Raw genomic sequence first — 27,778 nt, 5'->3', positions numbered from 1 at the left:
CCGACACGGGGCGCGCCGCCGGGACGGCAGGGAGCGCGCTCAGAAGGGATTGAAAAATAAAGAATCATCTGCAAACCTGTTGGGCAGCGCAGTATAGAACAGCACAGCACAGCACAGCACAGCACAGCGCTGCTGCACCGGGATCCCCAGAACCCCCAGAGTTACTTCCAGCGGTTGAAGCACACGGCGCGCCTGATGCCGCGTGTTCGCGGTCTTCTCTTCCTTCCCTACAGAGCGCGGAGCGTCGTTTAAAGCGGAGATCTTTGCACGACGGGGCGGCGCGAGGCGGAGGTGCGCGGAGGTGCGCGGGGCGGCTTCGGGGCGGAGCGCTCCGCGTGCGGGCAGCGCTGGGGACGGAGCGGCGCCGGAGCCTTTCCGAGGGAGTCCCGCACGGCGGCTCTACGCGCCTTGAGCGGCAGCGCCCGAAGCATCGGCCGCGGTCCCGCGGGGAGCCCGGCCGGGCCGTTCGGGCATCATCGGGAGGCGAACGGATCCCGCGGGGGAGCTCCTCCGGGGCAGCGCCTGCGGCAGCGGAGGGCGGAGGAGCGGCGCGGCCGTCGTAGCCGCCCGGCGGGGCTGCGGGCTGCTACCTGCTGACACAAAGTGAGGGTGGAGCGGAGCCGAGCGCCCGCCCCGCCCCGCCCGGCCCGGCCCCGCTCCCAGGCGCCCCCTCCCGCCGGTCCGCGGGCTCCGGGCTGAGCGCCGCTCCGCTCCGCCGCCGTTCCGCCGGGCCATCCGCCGGCTCTGCCCTTTGGCCGCGGCCCTCCCGCTCCCTGCCGTCCGGGAGCCCTCGTCCAGCTGCCGCGGAGGGTTCGGGTCGGGCTGATGTCAGAGGTCTGGAATTCAGCTCTCATTCGGCTCTGACATCGCCGAGAGGTGAATAATGCCGCAGGTCAGAGCCGTAACCTCGGAGCGGGGCTGCGACTGGAAGTGGGTGAAGCGGCCGCGGTGGAGCGGTGCTCGAGGAGAGCGCTGCGAGGTGACCGGGAACGGCGGCCGCTGCTCAGCTGTGCGCAAAGCCCAGCGCTGCTCGCGGGAAGGGGCATCAAGAGAACAGATGAGTGGGGGCTTCCTAAATAGTGCCTGACCAACCTCCGGGGGAGCTCCACGGAAATTCGTGGGTTATGCCAAGAGAACAGGTTCGTTTCTGAAAGTAAGAATGGGTCTGTTGGGCAGTGGGTGCTGATAAAGACAGCAGTGAGAACTCAGGAAATCAGGGTATCATGATGGAAATCGGGATAGCAGGAAAAGCTTCTCAGAAAGAGTGGTGCTGTGGTGGCACAGCTGCCCAGGGAAGTGTGGGGTCACTGCCCTGGAGGAGCTCCAGAGCCACGGGGACGTGGCACACAGCGGGCACGGTGAGATGGGTTGGACTCGGGGATCTCAGAGGTCTTTTCCAACCTTAATGATTCTATGAAACACAAAGGATTTTTTCCAACCACGGTTTGTCCTTTGTAACTCAGAACACACACGGAAAATACAGATGCAACATCCATAGTTCAGTTTCAAAGTTTAATTCATTGCAGATTGCTGCAGCCACGCCGTTTGAGCAGGGCTATAAAAGAGCATTAAGTGCCAAGTCTTCTAGGGGCAAACAGGAGGAAGAAGGGGAAGCTGTGAAGTTCCCTGTGTGCTGTGCAGGAATTAAAGAAGTAGCAGCTGCAGTCTGCTAAGGCTGAAGTCCTTTAAGCTCCATCTCCTTACAGCCCGAACCCACGAGGGAAGTGATGGAATCCATTTGGGAAGCAGGACTTGGATGCATCCACCTCACCCCTCACTGTTCTCACTGGCTGGAGTTGCACTGCACGGATGTAACGTACGATGCAGGAGAACAAATCTGAGGACAACCAGCATGGAAATGTTCCCGCCGGCCTTGACCTAAAAGCATCCCCAGACTGTATTTGTTTGGACGGCTGGTGAATAATTAAAGGCTTTGCCTCGGCTCGTCCCACCGCTCAGCACTCACTTGGGACATCCTGCCCACGGCCGGAGGCTGCGCGAGGTCCTGCAGGGTAGAGCTGGGGTGGTCTTGGCCACTTCTCCCTGCTCCTCTCATGTGTGTTTTGTTCAGGACTGGCTCTAATTAATTTTTAAAGAATATGAGCACGGATGAACCAGCTAAATTTATGTTCTAAGCACTCTTTCATGTACATTTCCCTGACAGTATAAATAAAGTCTGTGCCCCCTTCATCCTTCAAACAATATTTTAACACAAATGCATTGCTATTCAAAACTTAAAACTGCTATTAAATGCGATTGTATTTATAGTGATAAGAATGTACCTAAGACCTATTAAAGCACTAACACAACACATAACTTACCATCACAGAGAGCATCGGAACCAAAAAGAAGTTACTAAAACAGAAGACTTCTCCTTCAGTGCAGGAGATGAGCAGCTGCTGTGTGTAATGGATACCCACTGGGAGGGCACGCTGCTGAACAGAGCGCTGCTTTAGGAGGAAGAGCATTTCCTGGGTAATCGCTCAGAAAATTAGCTCATCTCAACTACAGCAGCTCTCCCCAACCCCTGACCCGTTCAGACCTGGAATCCCGTGACTTCCCTGCGCCTTTGTTTCATACACAATTCACACAATTCCCACTGCAGGGTCGCAGTGCGACTTCAAGCAGAGATGGTGAGAGCGGCGCAGGGCGCGCTGCGGCTTCCAGCAACGAGCAACGGCAAGATTCTGAGCACGGCACGAAGCACAGCTTGTTTCCCAGTGAGAAAGGTTCAGACAAAGCTCTCAAGGTTGTTCCAGCTTACGGGGAGTTCAAGTCTGAGAAGATGAGCAGCTAATAATCAGTTCGTATTAAAAGTTCTGACCGCTCGATGCTTTGTAACTTGTCAGCTAGAAAACGTCATGAAAGAGGTGTAAAAAAAACCACGGGGTGACCAATATCCAACGGAGTGAAAGTTGTTACAAAATAGTGCCTTTTTTGTCGGTGTTCGTTTTTTTCCAACAGCTGAAACGATACAAAGTGCTGCCGTGTGCACAGCGCTGCAGGACGAGAGAACCCAGCTGGCAGCTGCTGCACGTTTTCACATACTTGTCACCCACTTCTCACTCTCTAATTTCTTCCTTTGGAAAGTGCTCCTGCTTGCAAGCGACATCCACCAGCAGATGGAGATCTAGGAAGAAAAGGAAATTAACGAGTAAACATCAGTCTGCAAGTTTTGCTCAGCGTCACACGTAGGGACTGCAGTTCTAGCAGGTAACGTGGAACACGGCCTGAGAGGCTGCACAGCAGGATTGGAGATCTACAGGAACAGGAATCGTTCTCAGTTTGCAAAACTTTGTGTAAAACAAAGAAGAAAAAATAAAAGTGATTTACGTGCCCATTCATGCCATGGTAGAATGGAAACATTTCCAGCGTATGGAAGATAAAATTCAGTGCCTTACAGCTCAAGGAAAAGAACAACAGCATGAAGTCACGACAGGACCACTACCCTGGTGAACTTCCATCTCACAACAGCTGCATTCTTGTCTTAGGAAAAGAATTCCAGCCCCCTTGTTGTTCTGTGCTACAAAGTACCTGTGGAAAAGGCAGCAGCTCTGTGCTTCCTCCAAAGCAGACTGCTGGGAGCAAACCCTGAAGAGCTGCCTGGATGGAGAAGGGAGGCAGCTGGTAACAGCACAACTCCAAACTGCTTAAGAAACAGCATCCAAGAACCACTCATCCAAACCAGACTGGCAGTTGAGCTGGAGCAAGAAGCTGCAGTTCAGACTCCTGAGAGCACCTCCTGTTCATCCTGCTCCAGGACATGCTGCAGTGCCCCCGGGCCAGGCCTGGCCCTGCACAAACACCTCTGTATGACTTCACCTCGTCTTACTAGGAATGCTGGATGAGTGTAAGAGTATTTTTCTCTGGAAGGTGCAGGAAATAATTCAGATGAACATGATAGCATGGGAGACCTTTGCTGAATGATGATTTGCCCTTAGCAACTGCACTTATAAATCTATCTGCAGCAAATGAGAGGGAATGCACAGTGGCACAGCTGTAGTGGCAAGGCTGGTGGTAAATGTCCAGGGCTCCTTGGACAGCACGACAGGGACGGAGTCATCAGAGACAGTGGCATCTCAGTATTACGTCTGAGCTCCTGTGCAAAAACAGATCGGAGGAAGTTGCCAGACTGTATGAAGAAAAGGATCAGATAAGTCACCAAAAATAATACTTAAAAAAAAAATAGCCGTAGAGGAAGAGAGCTTTTTCCTAAATGCATCCGGATGCTTCAATTCAGAAGTAACCCCACCTGCTCCATTCTGAGACTGCTATTTCCAGAAAAAAAGGCTGCAAACAAAAACCTCTCCAGTGAGAATTTGATCCTTCTTATGTGCACTCTTAGAAGAGGAAACACAAAGCGCAGCTCCACTGCAGAGTCACTGCGAGACTCTCGTGCACCTGTGGAGAGCAACAGGAGACAGGAGGGGTGGCAGTTTCTATCAGTCTCTGTCAGTCGTTTGTGAAGGCCAGAAGGACACCTGCTGCAGGTATAGATGCTGCAGACAAGTTTATTCCACACTAAGCTGACTCACCTCACTCCCAAAAACCCCGGTGTATAGAAGAGCTGAACAAGCAGGCAGTCAATACAAGGAGAGACTCGCTATCAGCAGCTTTACAGCCCTGTGCTAAGGTTGAGCCAGGGGGGCTGAAAAATGTGGTCCCCGAAAGGCGTGAGCCACCCCTCAGAGCTCCATAAACCAATAATAAACCTGCCAGGTACTGCAGAGCTGTGCCAACACTCCATGAAAGAGTAGGAAGGGAACAGATGACACAGCCCACTCAGGATGATGGATCTGCTGCAGCTTCTGACTCTCTGAAGGAGAATTCAAAAGCAGTTCTGCTCTTAACAAAGGAGATGAGGTCCTGCTGTTGGACTGTGATGTGCAAAGACAACCAGCATATGAGGAGTAAGGATACGCTTGAAGGAAACACATTTAAAACATTTTGAAACAAAAAAAAGAGCAGGGTACTTCACCCTCTGTGTAATTACCCTGTGTTAATTACTTTCACTTTCATAGAACAATAAAGCCTGAACAGCTTTGAGAAGTGACTACAGAATTTGATGGAAGAAAAGCTCACGGAGGTCTTTTTTTTACTTAATAGCACAAAGATGTTTTTGGAGGCAGGACACAGGACAAGAGACACTCTTCCTCTTCACCCCTGTTTGACAGACATTCCTACCTCACCTTGTGATACCTTGAACTTGGTGTCAGCACACAGCAGAGACAAGGGAACAGTGTCACAAACCTACTGAAATAAGATGGAACGAGATGGAATGTTGTGCAGCAGGATGCGTGTCAAACGGTGGGCTCAGGCAGCACACAAATGGGCACCCAAAGGAAAAGAGGAAAACTGCAGGACTCACACTCAAAGGACACGTGTGAAGATAAGAGGAAGCAGAGACAGCTGCTTTAAAACAGTTTTGGATCACACACGAAAGACAGCAGTCACAATCCAGTAATACAGAAGGAATTGCTTACCCCTTTCCAAGGACTCCAAAGGAGGTGATCTCCAAGTAGAGATTCCTCCTTTGTGACTGCCAGCCCATAAATGAGGTAGGGAGGGGTGCCCTACCTGTGCTCCCAGGGCTGGCTGTGCCCCTTCACCAGGTGCTCAACCACCGTTCAGGCCGTGACCTCACGGCTCCCACACAGACATGTTGTGAAGAACCAGTTGGGAATGGTCACTGTGCCCATTTTTAGCTTAGAAAGGTAAAAGAAGAGGATGTGTCCAAAGACACACAGAAGAAAGGAGGTACAGACAGACAAACGCAGAAGCTGACACAAGTCAGCTCACACTTGAACGCGTCTCCTCCAGGCCTGCAGGTGGAACACAGGAGATGGGCACTGCATCTCCAAAGCCATGATCACGTGCCTTATTTACTCTGGGACAACTGGACCATGAAGGTGTTTGGTTCACGTGTGCTGTCTGTCTCCATCCTCTGTCCTACCAGCCCTGAAAGGTACAACAGTGGAGATGCACCCCCGGATGACTATCAAGTTTCCCAGAGTGCTACTGTGCTAATCACTGCTAATTATCCAATTAGCACAGCAATGTTTCATTTCTGTAGAACACTCCCATGGAAACACTTTCCAAACACTTTCCAAAATGTTCCTGCAACTTCACAACCGTTAAGTAAATTTGTTCTTCTTAATCTCTGCAATTAAGTACAGTATATAAGTACAACACAAGTATAATATATTTTTCTTAAATAAACTTTTGCTGTAGATACAAAAACTAGAAGCACACCGGCTGTCTGTGCTATCAGTAAGGGGGCCAGAACTCTCAGGTCTGCATTTTAAACAAGAGTTCAAGGTGGCATCCAATTCATTCATTCATTTATTTTATAGCTTCCAGATAAAAAGACATTATTCCTCACTTGCACATTTGAAAATGATGGGCATGTGAGCTGAATTATTAACTAGCATAACTGGAACCTGGAAACCACCCTTTGAAGTGAGGAACGGCTCTACAGCCTGTTCGATGATCAGCTGTGAGGGAAATGGCTTCCCCAACACCTGGATGCCACACCAACTTTTCCTCCAGGACGGATCTGAAGTAGCCTTGGTGTCCTCTCATGTCTCTCTGTTGTGAGGATGTCGAGGTTTTCCTTTGGTTATTAGATTTGGTGAACTGTTTGGCCTCAGCTGCTCTCCTACTTGTTTCTCTCACATCTGTCAGCAGACACAGCAGCATTCCAGAACACAATTTTTTGTCAGCTTCTACACTTCATGAGTTCATTGGTTTTTGGTTTTGTGTGTGTGTGGCTTTTTTTTCCCCCCTGCTACTTCAGTTGCCATTTCATTACCCAGTCCTTCCCTGTGGCACTGTCATGCTCCAGCACACGTACCTATGGGCTTCATCTCAATCCTGTGACATCTGTGTTCCTCAGACAACCCCCAGAACAGCAGGTTTCATCTACTCATAATTTGTACTCTTTCCCACATGGGCAATTGGTGTGTCTCTCAAAGGGTGTCAGTAAGTACACTCAGAGGTTGTACAGAAGCAGTATTTGAACTGAAGGTACAAAGAAATACATTACAGACGAGAGCTAACCTGGTCTGACTTCCCCTTCCTGTAATGGCCAGTTTCAGAGCAGCTCTCTTGCTAATCTCTAAAAAAAATAAATAGCATCTCTTCTTACCTGGGGACTTGTACTCCTGCGAACTGCTTCTCTTCTCTCTGTTTCTGGTTTTTGCAGATGAAACAGTGCTTCCTACAGGTTTGTTCTCAGGCCCAGTTTCTGGAGTGAGGCATCCCACCTCTTGTGTCTCCGACCTCAGGAACGGGCACTTAACACCAGCATCCACCTGAAAAAAACACAGCAAGGGAAGCAAAGATGACTCAATGGTTTCTTTTAATCACTTCAACCGAACAAATAAAAATTTTTCTCCACTCCAAAAGGACATCTAACAAGTGCTAACAGCACCTCATGGACTGTATAAGCATTGTTAGCTCAGAGTCAAGGTTGCCAGGTCCAAAGCCAAGCTCTTACAAAATGTCTTATTAAGCAAAACGTGAAGTCAGAAAGCCAGAACATGAAGAGTGCTTGCACTCACAGTGTCAGCTTCGCCCTGTCACCACACCAGGCACGACAAGTGAAGCAGAAGAAACCCAGGTGCACTCACTGGTACCAACAGCTGCATTGCTAATGACAGGTGTACCTGGACAGCCCAGCAGAGCTGTGTGATGCAAAACTGGGCAGGTGAGCAGTGCCCTTCGCCTGGAAATCTCACCCCACCCCATCAAATTGGTAAGACATTGCATTATAATGTTGTTGCTTGCTTTTTGGAGCCCTCTGCTGCTGCTCCACATGTATTTTGCAGGCAACCATTTCATGAACTTGAGTATTTCTTTAACAATGTGGCAAAATGTGTAGCTTTAATAAAAAGGAAGAAAAAGCCAAGCAACCAAGCTATGATTCTGTCCCAATAAGGAAGTAAAAATAAGCACAATTAAGCACCTGGAATTCACCTTCAGACAGAAAGATGTTCTCACTATCATCTGTTACAGAGCACTGAGCTCTTCTGCAAATATCCTATCAATCAACATCATAAGATGAGGGATTGTTCAGAGCCTGCAGTGTTTCCTTCTATGAAGGCAAAAAAAAAAAGCTTCCGAAAGCTGGTATGTGTGTTAGCAGAGGGCAAAAGGTCACCACAGGCAGTAATAAGACATCAGCAGTTCCAGAAATCACTCTCTCGAGTCTGCCATTGCTCAGCATTAAACATACAGCAGGTAACATGTATGCAGATTAACAGAGATACAGACAGATTTGCTGTCGAAGCTGCTCCTCAGTTTTCCAAAAGGCCTGTGCAAACACAGCATCTGAAACGCCCAGGCAGACAGAGCTCCCCCTGCAAGCCCCTGGACTTGCTGGCCTTCTGGGCCACTTCTGGAGTCACTTCTGGGCAGAATTTGCTCTTTGAAATGCGTTGTCTGTATGTACTGCATTAGTAGCATTCATTAGCTAATAGGAAAACCGCCTGGATGGCTGTGCCTTTTTGTCTGCCATCGGAACACAGCTTCTCACTAAGAGTAAAAGCAAAGAGAAGGAGGGAGGCCTGTAGTTCATTATCTCCACCAGACAGAACGCGAGTTCAGTCTTGAGACAGAGTCTTAGGAACAGGGAAGGCTGGCAGGGCGCAGAGCAGGTACAGACATCAGCACTTTTCACACACGACCAGAGCCCTTCCATTCCCATTGACTTCTCTGTCATGAAGCCTCCTAGGGAAAGGAGCACGCGGCGTTCCCTTTTCTACTGCCTAGGTAGGACCTTACCCACCGACCCTTCTAACAGTCTTTTATGAAACTGGCAATAATACAGTTTCCATCCTAACAGCATCAGTCTAGCCCACATAAATCTGGTTCCAAAGCTTCTTCATTTCTTTTATTTTTGTAAGGGAACGTGCTTCTCATTATGGCTTTGCCACATCTGCAGACTCCTCACTCGGGCCCGGCACTGCTGCAGCTCCATCCCGAATGCTGCTTGGCAGAGAATCAAACGAAGCTACCAAAGCTGACAGATGTGAAAGTTTTGCCTTTTCACTTCACTTATTGAAAAAATTCCAAATTGTTTGCAAAAAAAAACCCACCCTGCTGTGCCTCAGTGGTTACGTGACTCCAGTGCCCAGCTGGAACCACAGTGAGAAACGTTAATAAGATCAGCCCCTGTCTCACACAAATGGGGTTTGCTGGATTTACCTTCCCCAAAACAAGTAGGAGTTTCAGCCTTTGGCCAGGGATGCTACAGAGGAGACAACAAAGGAGGCACATTCCCCTTGAATGATAGACGTGCTTCATTTCCACTTTCAGAAGAAAGCATTTCTTGTGAGTAGATTGAAATATGTCCATCTGAGGCCAAAATGTGTAAAGACAAGGACACCTGTCCTTCACTGAGGTGAAGATAACAACGCTGAACCTGGACTGTTGAATGCACTAAGACCTTTCATGCAAAGAACTGCTCTTTAATTTGCTGTTCTTTAAGCCAAGCAGCAGCACAAAGCAGGTGAACAGCTTTCAGTGGAGAGGACAAGGCACAACAGCTGCCCCAAAACTAACCAAATGATAGGAAATATTGCAAAAGAAATAGAGAACAAAATATCAAACACCTCTGCATCCATTGTTTTCCTGCAGCTTCAATGTGGCGTGCAGCCACGGTCTCCTCATTTTAGAAAGGATTTAATAGAAACAGAAGAGGCTGAAAGCAAACTCAGAGATCCATGGAGCAGCTGCCATGCAGAGGATGCTACCGAAGGGAGTCTGGAGAGCAGACTGCTGGGAGGCTGCGACAGACTTCCCAAATCACAACTGCGTGGAGAAAGTGGCTGGAGGGAGGTGACTGATGAAGCTCTTCATCAGCACACAGCGAGCAAAGCATCTCTTTGGTCAGAGCTACAATTCACGTGGCTTCAAGGGCTGACTTCAGCCCAGGGAAGAGAAACTGAACATCAGGTACACAGCATCATCCCAACTTCCCACTGGAAACACAGGGAGCAGTGCCCTGTTCCGGGTGCAGGTTGTTCCTGCTCTTCCCTCAGCATCAGGTTACAGCTATTGTCTTCAGGCCTGACACCGGCAGTCAGGCTTTGATCTGACCCAGCAGAGCTCTTCTGATGTTCGTTTATTAGCACCAGAGGAATTTGCTCCTCCTCTGCTGCTACACAGAGGAATAAAACAGCCTTACCTGCACGGGCAGTATTGTACCATCAGCTTGCCTTGAATTCCATGACACTGTACTACTGAGAGCTGTGGAAGCCTTCCAGATTCACGGATAAGGAAGAGAGCAAATAATGTAGGAGCCCAATGGATGTACAAGCATAGGAATCTCCTTTGGAGAGTTCTGCACCTGCCATGATCCCAGGCCCATGATCCAGGAAATACCACTGGAGGAGAGGCAGCTGTGGGGTCAGGCTAACCCTGCCTCCAGATTGGCAAGGGGAGACAAGTAAGAAGTAGAATACTCCTAATAAAAAGAGCAAAGCTGTCAAACAAGAGACCTAATAGTGCCCAAATTTCTCTTCAGGACAGAATAATCCCCAACTATTTAACCAGTTGACTTCCAGAGAAACAGACTGTGGCCGGCACCAGCATTCTCATGCAGGAATAACAGAATAAAAAAACCCCACATCTTCTCCTGCAAACAAGGCCATGGCTCATGCATTGAATTCATGGAATCATAACATTGTTAGAGTTGTAAGGGACCTTTAAGGGCGCCTAGTCCAACTTCTCTGCAGCAAACAGGGACACCCGCACTCAGTGCTCAGTGCCCGTCCAGCTTGGGGAAGGACTTCTCCAAGGATGGGGCACCACCTCTCTGGGCAACCTGTTCCAGTCCTCCATTCCTAACAAGAAAGCCAGGCCCACAAAGTCCCAAAGTCTCTCAAAAAAGAAAAGTACACTTCTAAAAATGCTGATCCAAAGATGCCAAAGCTGAAAACATTTAAACTGTGGTCAACAGTTCAATAATGAATGGGAACTCCCTAACGAGCACAACACAAGGAAGTGCTCTTACCTACGTGAGGCTGAGTAACTAGCTTGATCTCTGCAGAAACTTGATCAGAATGTACATCTCTTTCTCTAAATGTACCCCTACCATTGTATCAAATGGTAGGTATCAAATCAATGGTACCAAATGTACCATTGTGCCTTCAAATACTCTTTTTTTATTAAAGGGTAAAGGAAGTAAGTTGTAACTCAAAAAGGCTACCACTTCATCACTGTCAATACAACTGCACTTTGCCTTTTTCCCTTGCAACTGAGTGGCCTAAGTGGGCAACCATTGGCCAAGTTTTGGACATCAGAATGGCCAACATGCCATTCACAAGAGATACTTTTCCACTGCCTTTTAAAAAGAACAGTTTTGAGTTTTTATTAAACCACACTTTACCAAACAGATTCTTCACTGTCCATTAAAGTCCTAATTAAAGAACTCTTCGGTTCTTAAGAATGCAAAAAAAACTTACAGCTATCAGACCACAACCCAGCATTCCTACTGAACGGTGTTATCTCCGAACACAGGTTGTTTTGTCTTCACTGCTTACCTTCTGCGGGCTGAACGACTGTGCTTCCCGAACAATCATGGCTGAGAACTGGGCTGGAAGGTAGTCTGGCTCTTCTCTCAGTTTTCCTTGTGCTTCCTGCGTGGCCGCAGGTTCTCGCTCTCCCTGAGCAGCTGCACATTCTACAGACGCAGAGCTGTGCAGAGCATACAAGTATTCCGGGGGCTGTGACAGAGAGCAGGCCACCTCTTGGTCTCCCACCATAAACGATGCAACGTCTGACACCACAGGGGTGAGAGGTTCCAGCTGCCCCTCGTCATCTGAAGGTGGATCGTCGTTCTCGGTATCAGCTAGCAGCTGTTGGCCTCTGTTGGGCTGGGGGCTTGACCACTGGCTCTCCACAGGCTCCACTTTCACTGTTCCAGCTTTCGGCGACGAACGCATTTCATCGACGATCTGAAACACAGCTTCCAGATTTACTTCTGTCTTCTTGCTTTCATCAGTGTGGTACGGCCAGTTAGAGGGCAGGAACTCAACCGCGTAAGCTGGCTGCATTGGAGGACTCTGGGAGAAACAAAACATGGTAAATGTGTCTTTCCAAACAGTATGACAGGACGTGCAATGGCTCTGCAATGTTCTGTAAATGAACCTGAGCAACCAACAGAAGAGTCTGTAAATTCAAAAACATGAAAGCTTGTTACTTGCACCTAGATCAGCAGGTTTAATTAAGAAAAGGCTACTGATTTGGCTTAGTTTTCATTAACCGCCTTACAGCAAGCTCACTTTCTTCTGTCTGCCATCTGTTCTTCACAGCACCCGAGCACTCTTTGAGATGCATGGTCTGTGCATTGCCAGTGAACATACAGCCAGCTGTTCAAATCAGAAACTTCTAGTCTTAGCAGGATCTGTGGAGTCACACTAGAACACACACACCTTTCACAAGCAACATCTGTGATGGAACAGGACAGAGCGCATGTACCTGACACCAGATCCTCTAAAGCTGAAGCAATCCTGCTGCATACAAAAATAACAGAAACCACAAGATTTTTAAGCAAGAGAAGAAGGTACGTAAGCTGTAAATGTGCACAGGGAGAACCCAACACGAGGAGCTCACACTACACCCCGACAACATCTTTTCCCCCTTCTGTCCATACACACACTCACACAATGAGTGATTTCCAAGGACACTCCTGTCCCAGCACGAAAGGGACTCTAGAAAACAAAATGCTGCAGGATCTGCCCATCTGTCACAGACACCCCTCAGTATCAGCACGTCTCACAGATGTGTGACTCAAAGTCTACATAAATCCATGCAGATCTTCAGGCTGGAAAACACCTCTCAGAGGACACACAGAGGCTGCCTTCGCCACCACAGGACTGGTCTGAATGCTACTGAAAGACCTCACTGGAATGACATGACTAGATAATAGGATGCGATGAGCAACACAGTGATCTTTTTAAGCAGAATTCACATGAATCAAAGAACTTTCAAAGCAGAAAGAAGGCAATGAAGAGTTCCAAAAGCAGCCAGTCCTACCCAAAGGAAATGACAAGTCGCATTTTAACGGCCTCTGCCTGTACTGCTATTTTTTTCTGGAGGTTGGCCAGATTTAAAGAATAATGGAAGGGTAACAGCGCCTGATCAATAAGCAATATAATGACTTTGAACAGAAACTTGGGTACTTCTATAGTACAACCTTACTTTGGAAGAGACCTAGTAAGAAGGATTAGTCTTCAGAGCTGATTTTCCTCAAACATTCTGGCTGAGGTAAGGGGCACTGAGAAGCTATTTCAAAAGACGAATACATTAGAGAACAGGAAGCCACAGGATTAGGAAAGTCACAGAAGATCAAAAGTCACTGAAGCATCTGGTCTCTCAGCAGCACGAACATCAGAAGTCCTTGAAGGAAATACCACAAACAGATGAGAGAATATCAAGATCCCTTCTCCTGGGTATATGAAGACAAGTCCTGTAGCTGACTTACGCAGTCGTGCTGGTCTGCAGTCAACTATGCACTTTTAGGGAGAAAAGCAAAAAAAGACAAAACCTTGAATCTGAGAAATTTAGTTTAAGCAAAATCTTTTCATTGCCAGCTTAATACTTTTAAGACACGAGTTTGAACTTAGTTACCTTCGTGTATTTTTTTTCCAGTTGTACTCTTTAAAAATATTAATACAAGAGTTTTCTTGTTTTTATTGCACTGTTTATTTATTGCCTTAACTAGCAGGATTTTAAGGAAGATTTGGGTAAACAAGTCAACTGCCCATGCATGAGATCAGGCCTGGCAAAAGGAAAACAAAACCAAAAAGGCAAGTAACCAGTCAACCAACCAGCACACTGCAACTTCTGCCTCTTCCTTGTGGAACTGAGCTTCAAGCTGTTAGCACACACAGCCATCTTCCTGGGTGTGCTGCAGGCTCTAGCATGCATTTCCAGCAGAAGATGCCCACACACAGCTCAGTGTCGTGCAGAACCAGAGAAGGCACTTGGCCTGGCAGAACCTGATCAGGTCCCCATGCATGGCGTCTCTCCTACCACTCTGGTCTGTTCCAGTCACTTGTTAACTCTGACAGCTTGGTATACATACACTGCTGCTTCTGAAGATCTGTACCAGTGGTTCCTGACAGCAGCACAGCGTCAGGGGAGGACGGTCAGCACTGCAGCTGGCCACGTCCCTCAGCAGAGGCTGGGGAAGCATCTCCCCAGAGCACACAAAAGGGGAAATTCTTCACAACTCCTTGGAAACCATAGGGAAACTGCAGCCCCCTGCCCCATCACCGTGCTCCAGGAGAGGCAACCTACACTACACCAAGACTCACAAAACTTCACAAGTTCTATTGTCTATTCTGTAGGATATTTGTGTTACTCTGCTCAAGAGAGCAGGCAGAAGCAATCTGGGATTACCTTTGGGCTGTTCACACACAGGAATACCTTCCAGCATCCTCTGCCCAGATGCATCAACAGCTTTTGGCCTGGGATCCCCTGTCTACAGTTGCATTATCATCACAGCATTCATCAGCAAGCAGCCTGAATCTCTTTTGGCTCTGCACACTGCCCATGAGCTTGCTTCTTCAAACAAATCACTTTCACTGGGCACTTTGGACAGTGCATTTATTCATCTAGCCCTAATTAACAACTCTCTTGGAATGATTTGCTATCCCAAATGCAATGATAAGAATTTATTTGATCATCACTTCCCATCACCCAGACTCATTCCTGTGCCCTAGCTGGAAAAAAAAAACTCCCACAGTTCTCAAATTTAAAGTCAGAGGACAAAGATGAACCATGTGCAAAATTAATATGAGAGTACCAGTGGCACGACTGGCCAGTGACCATTTATGGACCCACACCAGCACAATATTCTGGCTGTAATATGAGCACCTTGGATAAGATGATATTAAGAAAAAAAAAAGCCATGAATAAAAGACAAAGGTTGATATTTGCAAGACAAGAAACTGGATAATCAAGCTTGGGTAGGTAAACCCTTTCTCAGCATACAAAGCATAACTTGCTTTGCTTGCCTCTGTGACAAAAAAAAAAAAAAAAAGAGTATATATATTATTATCTAATACAAAAGCATTGCAGCCTTGCAGTTTTACTTAAAATCTTTGGCAATTGATAAGGCAGCTCCTCCAAATAAGGTGCTTTCTATAACTTGGGTGACAATGCAGAAAAAACCTGAAGTTATTTTAATAGGGCATCTCTGAGGTGTGGCTGGTCCCAAAAGTCATCTCAGTTCTTCTCAGTCATTGAATGAACCTGCAGAATGCTGCCTGGGATGACATAACAAAACATAACAAGAAAGGAGCTCCTTCCCAGTATTCCCATAATGTTACAGAAATGCATTTTGTCCAGGCAAAGTTATTCTTCAAAGATAAATGCAGAGTTATTAACTAGAACAAATTCTGGTGAAGTCAAGCACAGATTTCATACAGAGGAAAACAGTGCACCAAAGGGGAGATCCACCACAGTGCTACCTTGGAACCTGCCCAGGCATTGCCAAAAGTGCCTCTCCAAACCTTCGGCGTTCTTTGAAATAAACCTGTAAAGCATTTCCCTTTTACTTTCTCAAGTAGATCAGTTTTCTGATTTCCATCCTTCCTTCTGGCGCCCATCACCACCCATCCAGCTCCCCCTGCTCTCACCTGCCGGCAGCACGCTGCACTCACCTGGAAGAAGCTGCAGTGGCTGTAGGTCAGAGCTGTGGGACTGGCACAGCAGGTCAGAGGGCTGATGTGGGTAGCAGGGGAGCAGCAGGGCAGAGCAGCTGCAAGAATTCAAACACACTGATCAGACTTCCAGAATCTGTGCTCGGTGTGCAGAGTTCTATGGCTTACTTTGATTGAACAGCTCAATAGTTGAGGTAACTAAATGCCAGCACTGCATGATCTCCCAAATGATTTTACGACCTCACCTGAAAAACATTTGTTATAAATATATACACACACACATGTTGTAAAATGGACATACACAAACTTAGAAACTTCATAATCAAAATTTTTGCACACTGTTATCACCTCTTTTGTTATCACCTCTTCTGTTGTCTTCTTCCACCACAACAGAACACAGAGAGGGGATTCACACAAGAAGAACACGTGTGCATGCGTACAAACTGGAATTAAAGGGCCACTGCATCCTAAACAGCATCTCTGTGTATGAGGCACTGTTCTGCAGCTATTACCTTTGGGGACATGCAGAAATAGTTAAATTAAAAGTAAAGGCCTCACTTGCATGACAGATAACCTCTAAAACTGCCATCATTTTGAGAAAAATAAATGTTATCATGTTCAGTCCAGTGACTGTAACAGAGACTAACAGGAGAGAGGTAGTGAACAGATGAAGTTTACTTGCAGTGCTGGAAACTGACAGGGGATTCCACATAAGGAAGATGTTACAATAACCAAGCGTGATCTTTTTAGAACACCTGTTCTTCCTGCCCTTTTCAACGAGAGCCGGTGGGATTCTTGTGCAGTTTACAGCAACAAACAGGGGAGAACAACAAAGATAAAGCCAGTGGGCAGCCTCCTAAGCAAGCATGGTATGTGCTTATAATTTGCAACTGCAAAAGCTCATTCTGAGCGACTCTATGATCAAATTCAGACCTCCTTCAGGAGAACATCCTACGACCTGCAGACATATCCCTGCTCTGGATACTGCCATAAAACAAAACAAAACTTGGTTTGGGAATATTTCACTCACAGGAATCTCCAAACTATGTTGACAAACTCAGAACATCAGAACAGCTTCTGAAGGACTTCTGGAAAAGCAATGGCAAAGAAGTTCCTTCTAACCTGCTAAAGCAACCCTAAGGAGAAGCAAACACGTGAAGACATTATCTTCTAATGAAAAAAGAGGAAGGGTGTGAAGGGAAGAAGTGCTTGTGAGGTACTGCATACGTGAAACACCAGCTGAAGATCACTTTCTACAAAACACGACAAGATAAATGGCAGCACTCTTGTCACAGCCAGCAGCACTAAGAGCAAAAGCAACTCGTGAATCAGAGACACTGCAACGTTTGTAAGGCGAAGGGGGGAACACAACGCTGTGCAGGGCACGAGAAACCAGTGACCGATTCTGAAGGGGAAAACTGTCACACAGAATGGTTTGCTCTCACAAGGATGCATTTTTGGCAGCTCGCCGACGGCAGCAGCAGTGCCTGCGCACTGTCACAGCATGCACGACTGAAGGCACTTCGGCAGCAAACCCACCGTAAGACAGAACAGCCCTACCTAAGTGCCACCACCGCCCGTGGTCACAGCAGGACATCCATCACACATCCAAACAACTCTAAAACTGCTGGAGATGTATTTACTGACGAGCCGTGCTACCAAGGGTGGAGGTGCCAGTTCATCCAGAGTGCTTCACGCCTTCAAATGGAATCAAGGTGCAACAAGCTCACCTGCTTCTCTCACATGCTTTATGGTTAACTGCAGAGATTGAATTTCTGAGCTCCACTGCCCAAGGCACAGCTCATCTAGTCATACCCAGAAGGAATCATCAGAGGAAGCACAGTCTGCTCTGCAATACTGACAGCAAACACAGCCTGAATATTAAAGAGACGGGGAAAAGTGGTATCTTATGGAATAAATGAATATGGATTGAACGAATTAAGGAGATACAGCCTTTTTAAATAGAACGGAGTAAGATGATCAGCCTCAGAATTGATTCGGTTTCTGTCAAAAAACAGACAATATGCTGCCCATAAAAGCCAGAGATGGAAAATTTCTCATAGTCTACAGGATCCAACGTGCAGAACATGAACACAGCTTACACAAATGGAATTGCTGGCAGTGGGACCGTAACCAACCCAGTGACAAAAGCCTCAGGACAAGTGGAGAGCAATGAAAACACAGCTCACAGAGCAAGGGAAGGGCTGAGCCATGCACTGTGAACATCCTTGCACAGGTGCCGAATGACTGTATTCCAAACGTGCTGAACATACGTACCCATATTCAGAGAGGTCACAAAGAACTTAAAGGAAATTATTTAGAAGCACACTAATAGAAATATTAAAAGGAAAGACAAGTGAGAAAACCTGGCAGTTGAACAAGAAAAAATAGAAGAAAACAGAATAGAGAATGAGTTGACACCTGTGAGTATGTGATGAGAATGAGTCAGTAAAATACTTCATTTTCAAGAGAAGTCACCCTTTGCTGCTGTCTGGAGAGACCTGCAGTAGGTAAACGAGCAGAGATATTGACGATCGTGTTGCTGTGATGGTTGCTAATAACAGCAGCTTTTCTCACGGCAGAAAAGAGCAGAGCCATGGAAAAAAAGCTCTGTGAGGTCTTCCAAAGCCTCCACCTACCAGATAAAGCTCTGTGCTTCAGAAAAGCAAACTGATTTCATGTGGAAAACGACAGGTTCTTCACTGTCCGCCAGTAATCAGGAGCCGGATGTTGGCGTTATGGTGAATAGCTTCAGGAAAACATCAGCTTCACACTCAGAAGCTGTCAAAAAGATTCCCAAAGCCACTAATGAAACAGACACTGTTGTGAACTGCGGAAAGAAAGGAAGATTATTATTGACTGCATGAACTTCTGATTTACTCACACTTTGACTACTGTGTGTCTTTTTGAACTCTCCATCTCAATAAGAAATGAACACAACTGGAAAAGACCACAGGAGGGCAATGTGAAGGATGCACCAAACACTTCCCTGAACAAACAGCCGAGTGGGGCTCTGCAGCCTAGAGAAAATGCAGCAGAAACGTTCAGAGTCACAAATGGTGCAGGGAAAGGGACAGAGATAGATGGACAGTATGGAAAATGATGTAACACCTGGCTTTGGGAAAATAAACACCAGAACTTTTACAGGGTTACGAGGGATCCCATGCAAACATTTATTCCAAGGCTTCCAGAGTCACAAGTCACCACAAATAAGTAAATCACACAGTCTCTTCAATAGGTCACGTCTCACTCTTTTGTCCAAGAATGAAAAAACAGATTACAGCAAAACACAAGAAATTACAACAATGTCCTACGTAAATTGAGGCACTCCATTAAGCAAATTAGAAACCATAATGACAAAATGGAAACTCTTACCTACCTCTCTCTCTCCTCTTGAGATAATATTATTTTACATGCTCACAATGTTTCAGTCGACAAGAACAAATCAATCATTTATGCCTTTGCTGAAGGCATAAAGGCTACAGTTATATCTGCAAATTAAATGCATCCAGATCCATTCTTAGGCACAGACTCTGCTAATATCATTAAAATGTCTCACTCTTCCTGTCGTAACAGCTACATCCCAACAGTCTCTTGGAAATGGTCCTACCTTCATGCTAAGTGCTGCTTTTCAAGCATGGTGCAACCAAGCTAACAATCTAATGATGGGGTTGATGCAGCCTTGAATAATCACAGTAATGTCTCCAAAGATCTGGCAGAAATTGGAGGATATACATCATCTCCAGGTACTCAAGGGTGCAACAGACATCAGAAAGCAGCCAACAGGCTGACGTGAGCCAGCAGTGTGCCCTGGCAGCCATGACAGCCAATGGTGCCCTGGAGTGCATTGCACACAGCGTGGCCAGCAGGGCAGGGAGGAGATCCTCTCCTCTGCTCTGGGTCCAGTTCTGCTCCTCTGTTTCAAGCAGATTGGGAACTGCTACAGAGAGCACAGGGAGGGCTGCAGAGATGGTCAGGGCCTGAAGCATCTCCCTTACGAGGAAAGGCTGAGAGCCCTGGGGCTGTTCACATGGAGAAGAGAAGGCTGGGGGGGATGTGACCAGTGTTTATCAATATCTAAAGGGCCGGTGCGGAGCAGTTGGGGCCAGGCTCTTTTCAGTGGCGTGCAGCAGCAGGACAAGAGGCAAAATAACAAACTGGAAGGTGAGAAGCTCCATCTGAACATGAGGGAGAACTCCTGGGGTGCCAGAGCCCTGAATGGGCTGCCCAGGGAGGCGGAGGAGCCTCCTTCCTTGGAGATATTCAGAACTCACCTGGACGCTTTCCTGAGCAACCTCCTTAGGGAACTCTTTGGCAAGGGGTTGGCCTGAAGAATCTTCAAAGTTCCCTTCCAAAACCTACGGTTCTGGGATCCTGTGTTAGCCAAAGGAGATGAGGCTGACACTCTCCAGCTTTTTCTGTTCCATTTGAGCACAACCTACACGTGAAACACTCAGGAAGAACGCTGCAGACCACCCTGCCAGTCATCCTTATTGTGTCACATCCCTAAGCTATGCCTAAGGAAAGCTAATTACTCATCATACAGCTGGGTCAAGAAATTACGGAGAGCACCTGTGCCTGTTCCTGCCAAATCAATGAGCACATCGGGATGGGCCTGCAAACAGCAGCTGTGCAAGCTCTGATCTTCTACAAATTAAAGAATGAAGGAAACGAGGATGACATCCAAGGTCTCTTCCTTAAAGAAAATGGGAGCTGTCTTAGATATGTAAGTAGGATGGATTGCATTGCCACTTCGTGCTCTCCCAGTTTCCAAAACTAGCTGTGCTCTCTCTACAGTTCACATAGAAACAGTTCAGTACAGTTCAACAGAAAGAAACTGTCTTCCAACAGCATAGATCTAAGAAGGCTGGATTGACTCAACTTCTGGGAGGTGCCTGTTTCTCTCTACTGACTATATATGTAATCTAGACGACAAGCCCAGGCATATACAAGTGAATATTATACATTCAGATGAATCTTAAGCAAGATAAATCCTACTACTAGTTTTACAAGTGCATTACTAATGCATCTAGTCTGCTTTTCTCAAGGGAAAATGTGCTATTTATGCTGTTTTAAAACAGACACTGCGTTTTCAGCTGTTTACTTATTTTAAGAAGCCCCCTTTGACCAAGGCATATGTGAATTTCAAGCTTTCATTTTATCCTTACAGAGGATGTATCATTCAGAATAACATAACTGCTCCTGAGCTGTCATTCACAAAAGGTTGCTACATTTAAACAAGCTCTACAGCCACAGCTGTATTCAGAAGGCACCACTGGCCTGCAGTACCAGGTGGCATCAAGAACTGATATTTCTCACATGGGCTCATTGCCTGACTTTCCATTACTGGGATATTCTGATGATCAAACTTCACTACACTCCTCTGATGCAGTCCCACAACTCTCAAATGCTCCAGTAGTAGCAAAAGATCCAGATGAACATCTCCTATTTCAGTGCCTTCTCAGTAAGAATCATAATGAGAAAAAAACCAAGGAAATCTTTTTGTTGCCTAAGTTAACAAACACATTTGAACACACACAGAGATGAATCTTTTCACAAAGCCCAGCGCTGATTTAATTTAATAGGACTTCAAAAACACGTTCATTAAACATGAAATGAAAAGAGCTCCAAGAATGAGCATGCATTCTTCAGCCCCTTCTCTTGTGAAATACATTCTTTAAGATGAACTATCACCTTCCAAATAAGCTAATCTTGCTTTTGTGCTCTCGAGATGAAGGAAAGCAGACTTTTCATATATACATATGAAAAAATAGGCTTTCAGCATTCTCTATGCTGTGAGGTACAGAAAAAAGGATAGCAGAGAGATGAAGAGGTAGACAGAATCAGCAGTAAGAACACTGCCCGAAGTGGCAGAGAAAATGAAAAGATTTTTAATGCTGCCTATTGAAATGGCCAACCTTTCTTCTCAAAACTACTGAAGAGTTTACTGAAATTTCAAAAGCCTCGGCCTCCACAACGTTCTCTATTTGAATCACACCTGAATTACTATGCCTTGCAAAATGTGGAATGCTTTTACTGTGCTTCCCGGCGCCCCCCCTCCTACCCCCCAAAACAAAGATTCTGCTCTACTTCTCCCATGGTGTTTCAAAGGAGAAAAAAAGGTTTTTTCAACAGCATAACTGATTTCTTCTTCAAACTTTTATAACTCCAGTGGAAGAGAACAGTGTCACCCAGTTCCAGGGATCTACGTACGCTGGTTTAAATCTAAGCTGCTCGCCTTCAGTTCCTCCACAGCCAATACTGCAAATTAGAGTGAGATCACTCACACAGCACCTCTTCACAAAGCCTAAAAGCTCAGTGAATCACAGCCTCCCGCTGCCCAGCTCCTTTCCTGCCCACAGAAGAGGTCTGGAGGAGTAGCGGAGATAGAGACATCTAGAACTGCAGGTGAGCTGTACCCAGATAGAGACAAGAAGGGACCGTCTCCCCTCTTAAACTGCGCTCTCAGCTCACCCTGCTCCTGGGAGGAGACGTAATGACTTGCAGCTCGCAATGCAAACTCTCTGCACTGATCTCTGTAACACCACAGGGCAAGGAACACGTGCAAGAAGTTCCCTGTTTCTTAAATCTTTACAAGTGTCCACAGGATTTGCATAATTCCTCAGAATCCCTCCTTGATAAGAAGTGTAACGGAACCGGCGGCTGCTGTCTGAAATGGAAGCGAACGCTCCCAGCAGAGGCCTCAGAGCACACAAAAGACAGGGAGATTTCACTGTGTGCTTTTTGGAGAGTGACAGCAGCCACCGCATGCAAGGTTTCTAAACAGGGATATCTGACTCAGTGGAGGAGCAGCTGCCAAGGGAGGAACGGGCAGAAAGTGAGAGTAATCACTGAGCCTGGGTTTGTCCAAGCCAAGAGTCACGGCGTTCCGGGTTTCAGAAGTTCCAGGGAAGTAAAAAAAATAAGAATAAACAAAACAAGCGTGTTTTTTTCCAGTTCAAGGCAAGAGCAGAAAACAGGAGAATAACTTGCTTCAATTCTCCTCTAGAAAAACAAATCCCAAAAACTCGTCTGAAGTAAGACTGAAAATTCTAGCGGCAATGCTTCAGACAAAAGGAGGTAGTGAAGATTTTTGTAGCCCCCCTGTCTGCAGCACACAGAAATACACTGCTGGGGAAGGAAAGAAAATGGGGACAAAGATTATAGAGCAGAAGGAAACATTCTGCAGAAGATTTGCAGCCGATCTTTGGCTTTAAAAAGTTACTTGGGAAAAGATGAGAGCAAGGAGCAGTGTGATACTTTTCAATAAGTCCTCTGTGCCTTAATGCCATCCCCGTCAGTTTTTCTTAATTAAACATTAAAGAGAAAAAGGGAAGTTAGGCTAACAGTTAGGCTAACAGCCTAAATGCAGACAAATGTTCTCCTCCTCACCCTTCAGCCTCTGGAGGCTGTATGGAAAATCACCAGAGGATACCAAGTCTGGAGGGAGGGCAGGAATATGGAACTGAAAATGCTGTAAAAGTCTTTAAAAGTCTTTACAATTTCTAATTCTCACTGAAACACACACGACGGAGCACTGTGAAAAGTGCACATATACATATATATATATATGACTTTTAGAATTCTTTTTCTTACCTGTTGGATAATAGGCTTGTGAGTAGTGCAGGGGAGACGTGTAGCTGCTGTACTTTGCAGGGGAAGTGGCAATGGCTTGAGAGACCTGAAGTGGCACAGGAGAGGCACCGGACTGCAGGGTGTACGTGACCTCTGTCGGAAGCCTCTGGAATATGGGGAAGGCAACCCCCTTGTCTGGGAGGGCTGCGGACGCCTTGTGTCCTGGGAGCAGCCCAAGGGAGCTCTGCCACGTTCTGGAAGGGATCGGAGTCCGATCCGGGCTTTTTGCTGGTAAGGAGCTGAGGCTCTGCGGGGAGGCTGAGATGTAGGAGTAAGGAAACAAGCCGTCTCGTTGGTAAGGCCTATGGAACTGTCCTGCAGCCAGCAGCCCTGCATCAGGCAAAACAAAGCAACTGTTAATGACAGGAGTTGTCACAGGTAACGAAAAGGAACACAGGAGCCAAGGCCCTGCAGCGCTCTTTGGGAAGGCAACCTCTGCCACAGTGCGCCTAACCCACAGGCTGCTCCTTCCACCCCAACGCCCGGTAACAGATGCAGTGACAGATTTATTGTTGGGTCTGAACAAAGCGAGGATATAAAAGCAGCTGCTTCCTCCCAAGCGTCCTGCCTTGCACCAGCCTCTTATTCTCCACTACGAAAAGCTCAAGCTGCAAATTAGCACTGGAGGAAGGCAGAGCTGCAGGTGACTTGGCTTCTGGGTAAGTGACAGAAGGGCACCAGTGCTAATGAGAAAGGGAACAAGTGTTAGGAGTAAACTGATAAAAAAAGAACAATGATTTGTCCTTCAGATCAGGCAACACTGCTTACAGGTTGTCATTTACCCCCAGTGGGTTTTGCTTTTTGCTACTGTTGTTTTCGTAACTCTCTGAAGTGCTGACATTCTAGGCCACATTGCCTCCTTTGCCAGACGATGCGCTGGCCTGGTGTGGGTTTCAATATTTCTGCAAGAACAAGCAAGTCCTCAAGAAGAATGAGAAAGGATGCTACAAGCTCAGCAATTCGTTCGTAGTTCATTATTGGGTAGGGCTGTAATAAAGGATATCCTCTCTGAAATACACAAACTCGCCTTGATTCATAAGATCACTTGTCATTCCTACGTCGGCTTTTTCCCAGTCAGCTCAACCACCTCACTTCACTTTAGACTAAGGCAGCCCAAGCAGTTCTGCTGTTTTATTTCCTTCCATCCATCTCTGGGTTGTTATTTTGTGAAATGTCATCTGCTCTTACACTGTGGCAGCAGTTTCTGTGAGAGGTTTTCTGACATTCTTGCAACACTGGCCCAGAAATCCTCATTGAATTCAGGGAAGTATTACTGTGCTTGTTCAACCTCGCAGCACCGCACACAGCCGTGCTGAGCTTTGGAACAGCCTGCATCCAACCAGTCTTTCTGAAAAACAGCCTCACATTTTGCTCTTTTGCTCCTCTGATAGGAACTGATCAGAGAAATAGGGAACACACAGCCACCAGTCTGCAAATTCACATCAAGTCATGAAGAATCACTAAATACACACTGCTCATCCCCCAAAATTCACTCAGAGCTCATGCACAGGGCTGTTTATTTCCAGCTCAGTAAAAACAGAGAATGAAGAGAGAAGTCCTTTGTTTGTATTTTACATGTAGATGGGGAAGTTAAGATAATGTGGTTTAACACACAAACAAGACATCATTGGATGTTAGGGTACAATGTGCCAGCTGCTTTACAGGAACTGTTCCTGGACATTTAACACGAGCTATATGTTGCAATGCACCTGGAACAGAGGGACACTTTGCAAACAGAAATATCTTCCATCTATCAAATTACCTCATATTTGCTGCAAAGTAAGACATGCCCCTAAATAGCACAGCACAGAGCACACGGGGAATTGTCAGCCTGTCAGAACTCGACTGCCATAAGAACTGATGTTTTCTTTGTTCTTTTTTTTCTTTCTAGAAACTCAGGCTGCTAGAGCAAACACCAGCTAACAGCAGGGGCAAAAACACACCCATAAAAGGGGTAATGATTTAACGGCTGTATTTTTCTTAGGATTTACTCCATCCGTGGCCTGTATTACGCCGGTCAGATCTGATTTAAGTGGTAGAATGACAGAATCATTCAGGTTGGAAAGGACTGAGATCCCCAAGTCCAACCCCCACCATGCCCATAACCACATCCCCCGGCACCACATCTCCACGGCTCTGGAACACCTCCATGGACGGTGACCCCACGGCTCCCTGGGCAGCCGTGTTGGTGTCTGATGACTCTTTTGGACAAGTTTTTCCTAATATCCAACCTGAACCTCCCCTCGCACAACTTGAGGCCATCCTCTCTCATCAGAGCACTTTTACTTGGGAGCAAAGGCTGACCGCCATCCCCACCACCTGCTTTCAGGCAGCTGCAGGCAGCAGTGATGCCTCCCCTGAGCTCTGCCCCACTCTGACCCACCCCAGCTCCCCCAGCCGCTCCCATCAGACGCGTGCTCCACAGCCCTCACAGCTCCGTTCCTTCTCTGAACGCACTCCAGGGTCTCTGTCTCTTTATTGCAGTGAGGGGCTCAAAACTTAATAATGTTGAAAAAACAACAACAGAAAACCTAAATGTTTTCAGGCCTCAGTATCAAAGCACATTTCCTCCCTTCTGAAAGGTTTGCTTTTGTTTTCTCACTGTTACAGGTGTAACTTCGCGCACAGCACCCAAAACACCACATGAGTTACATGACAGCTCCTACTGGAAACAACCACAGAGCACAAACATCCAGAGCTCTGATGGCTGCGTGCAGAAGCGGCGCTGCTGCTTGCTTTATGCCCTTATGGTTGCACAGCCCTGGTCCACCTCAGAATCACAGAATGGCCAGGGCTGGAAGGAGCCTCAAGGATCACGAATCTCCAACCCCCTGCCACACACAGGGCCACCAACCTCCCCATTTCATAGCAGCCCAGGCTGCCCAGGGCCCCATCCAGCCTGGCCTTGAACATCTCCAGGGATGGACGGGGCACCACAGCCTCTCTGGGCAGCTGTTCCAGCACCTCTCCGCTCTCACAGTAAAGAACTTCCCCTGACATCCAACCTCAATCTTCCCTCCCTCAACTTCAAACCATTTCCCCTTGTCCTGTTATCTCCCCTTTCAAAGAGTTGATTCCCCTCCTGTTTGCAGGCTCCCTTTAGGTACTGCAGGCTGCACTGAGGTCACCCCACAGCCTTCTTTTCTCCAGGCTCAACAAGCCCAGCTCTCTCAGCCTGTCTTTGTAGGGGAGCTGCTCCAGCCTCCTGATCATCTTTGTGGCTCCTCTGGACCCTCTCCAACAGCTCCCTGTCTTTCCTGTAGTGGAGCTCCAGACCCGGACACAGCACTGCAGATGGGGCCTCACAAGAGCAGAGCAGAGGGGGACGATCACCTCCCTGTCTCTGCTGGCCACCCCTCTGCTGATGGAGCCCAGGACACCATTTGCCTTCTGAGCTGCAATGCACACTGCTGGCTCATGTTCAGCTTTTCATCCACCAGGACCCCCAGGTCCTTCTCCACGGGGCTGCTCTCAAGCACCGCTCCTACCAGTCTGTACGGATGCCTGCGATTCCTCCGGCCAAAGTGCCAAACTCTGCACTTTGCCGTGTTGAACCTCCTCAGGTTCACCCTGCCCACCTTTCCAGCCTGTCGAGATCCCTCTCGATGGCATCCCTTCCTTCTACCGTGCCCCGCTCAGCCGCACCACCTCCTGCCCTGTCAGCCTCAGAAAGGCCGCGTGCCGTTCTTTGCCTCAAGGCAACCCGAGGTGGCGCGGCCGGGCCGGAGAGGGGATCGCACATCGCACATCGCACATCGCACATCGCACATCGCACATCGCACATCGCACATCGCACATCGCACGTCTGCCCCACGCGGCATCACCCAGCCGCCCCACCGCCGCTCACCGCTCCTGTCTGCCTTGCCGGGCGTCGGGGGCGACGGCGGCGGCGGCTCTCCGGGCGGGCGCTGGAAGCGGTTGGGCGGGCGGCTGCCGACCTCCAGACCGGCCGCCAGCTTGGCCTTATTGGCGCTCGTCATGCGCTTCAGATGGACCAGGAGGTCGGGGCGGTCGCGGCGGAAATGCGGGCTGTGGAAGTGGTGCAGGTGGCCGCCCGAACCGCCGTCGCTCTGCGGACCCGAGCCGGCCCTGGGCGGCGCCGGAGCCGCCACCACCTTACGGAAACCGTACAGGTTGAGCTGGCGGATGAAGCTGGTGAAGTTGGTGGTTTTGAAGAGCTCTCCGGCCGCCCCGTCTCCGCCCTGGCGCGGCCCCGCGCGGCCCAGCAGCTCGGCTTCGAACAGCGGCTGGTCGATCAGCAGCCCCTCGCCGCGGGCGTCCCAGCGGATGGAGCGGAACCGCGGGCTGTTCACCAGCCGCCACAGCTTGGCCGGGAAGTTGTTGGGGTTGATGGCGGGGGGCGGCAGCGGCTCCTCCATGGCCGCGGCCGCTCCGCACCGAACGGCCGCCGCGCGAGGGACGCCGCAGGGCAGCGCCGGTGCGACCCGAGAGCCGCCAGCCGCGCGGCA

The 27,778-nt window shown here is 47.9% G+C and overlaps 1 protein-coding gene and 2 long non-coding RNA genes across 3 annotated transcripts; 1 reads left to right on the top strand and 2 right to left on the bottom strand.

Annotated features, from left to right (window-relative positions):
* Positions 1–687: 687 nt before the first annotated feature.
* On the top strand, positions 688–6,240 carry LOC128083558 (uncharacterized). The gene is made up of 2 exons (XR_008208121.1): positions 688–1,139; positions 1,527–6,240. It is a non-coding gene; the product is annotated as an uncharacterized LOC128083558 (long non-coding RNA).
* On the bottom strand, positions 1,737–27,688 carry HSF5 (heat shock transcription factor 5). Its single transcript, XM_052688946.1, has 6 exons — positions 27,157–27,688; positions 23,271–23,639; positions 15,675–15,772; positions 11,547–12,068; positions 7,148–7,313; positions 1,737–3,130 (listed from the first exon to the last, which is right to left on the bottom strand). Exons 1-6 carry the CDS (start codon positions 27,686–27,688, stop codon positions 3,063–3,065), a joined length of 1,755 nt encoding a protein of 584 aa, XP_052544906.1. The 3' UTR covers positions 1,737–3,062.
* LOC128083559 (uncharacterized) lies at positions 17,378–18,673 on the bottom strand. Its single transcript, XR_008208123.1, has 3 exons — positions 18,559–18,673; positions 18,314–18,479; positions 17,378–17,531 (listed from the first exon to the last, which is right to left on the bottom strand). It is a non-coding gene; the product is annotated as an uncharacterized LOC128083559 (long non-coding RNA).
* Positions 27,689–27,778: the final 90 nt, after the last annotated feature.

This window comes from Tympanuchus pallidicinctus, unplaced genomic scaffold, assembly GCF_026119805.1.
Source record: "Tympanuchus pallidicinctus isolate F22 unplaced genomic scaffold, pur_lepc_1.0 scaffold24, whole genome shotgun sequence".
NCBI lineage: Eukaryota > Metazoa > Chordata > Aves > Galliformes > Phasianidae > Tympanuchus > Tympanuchus pallidicinctus.
This window is presented reverse-complemented; position numbering and strand designations above follow the sequence as displayed.

Excerpts from the sequence above, each read along its gene's own strand:
- HSF5 (XM_052688946.1), bottom strand. The coding sequence starts at position 27,688 with ATGGAGGAGCCGCTGCCGCCCCCCGCCATCAACCCCAACAACTTCCCG. Across the intron at positions 12,069-15,674 it reads GCCACTGCAGCTTCTTCCAG|AGTCCTCCAATGCAGCCAGC; the intron begins GTGAGTGCAGCG and ends TGTTTCTCCCAG. Across the intron at positions 7,314-11,546 it reads AGTCGTTCAGCCCGCAGAAG|GTGGATGCTGGTGTTAAGTG; the intron begins GTAAGCAGTGAA and ends TGTTTTTTTCAG.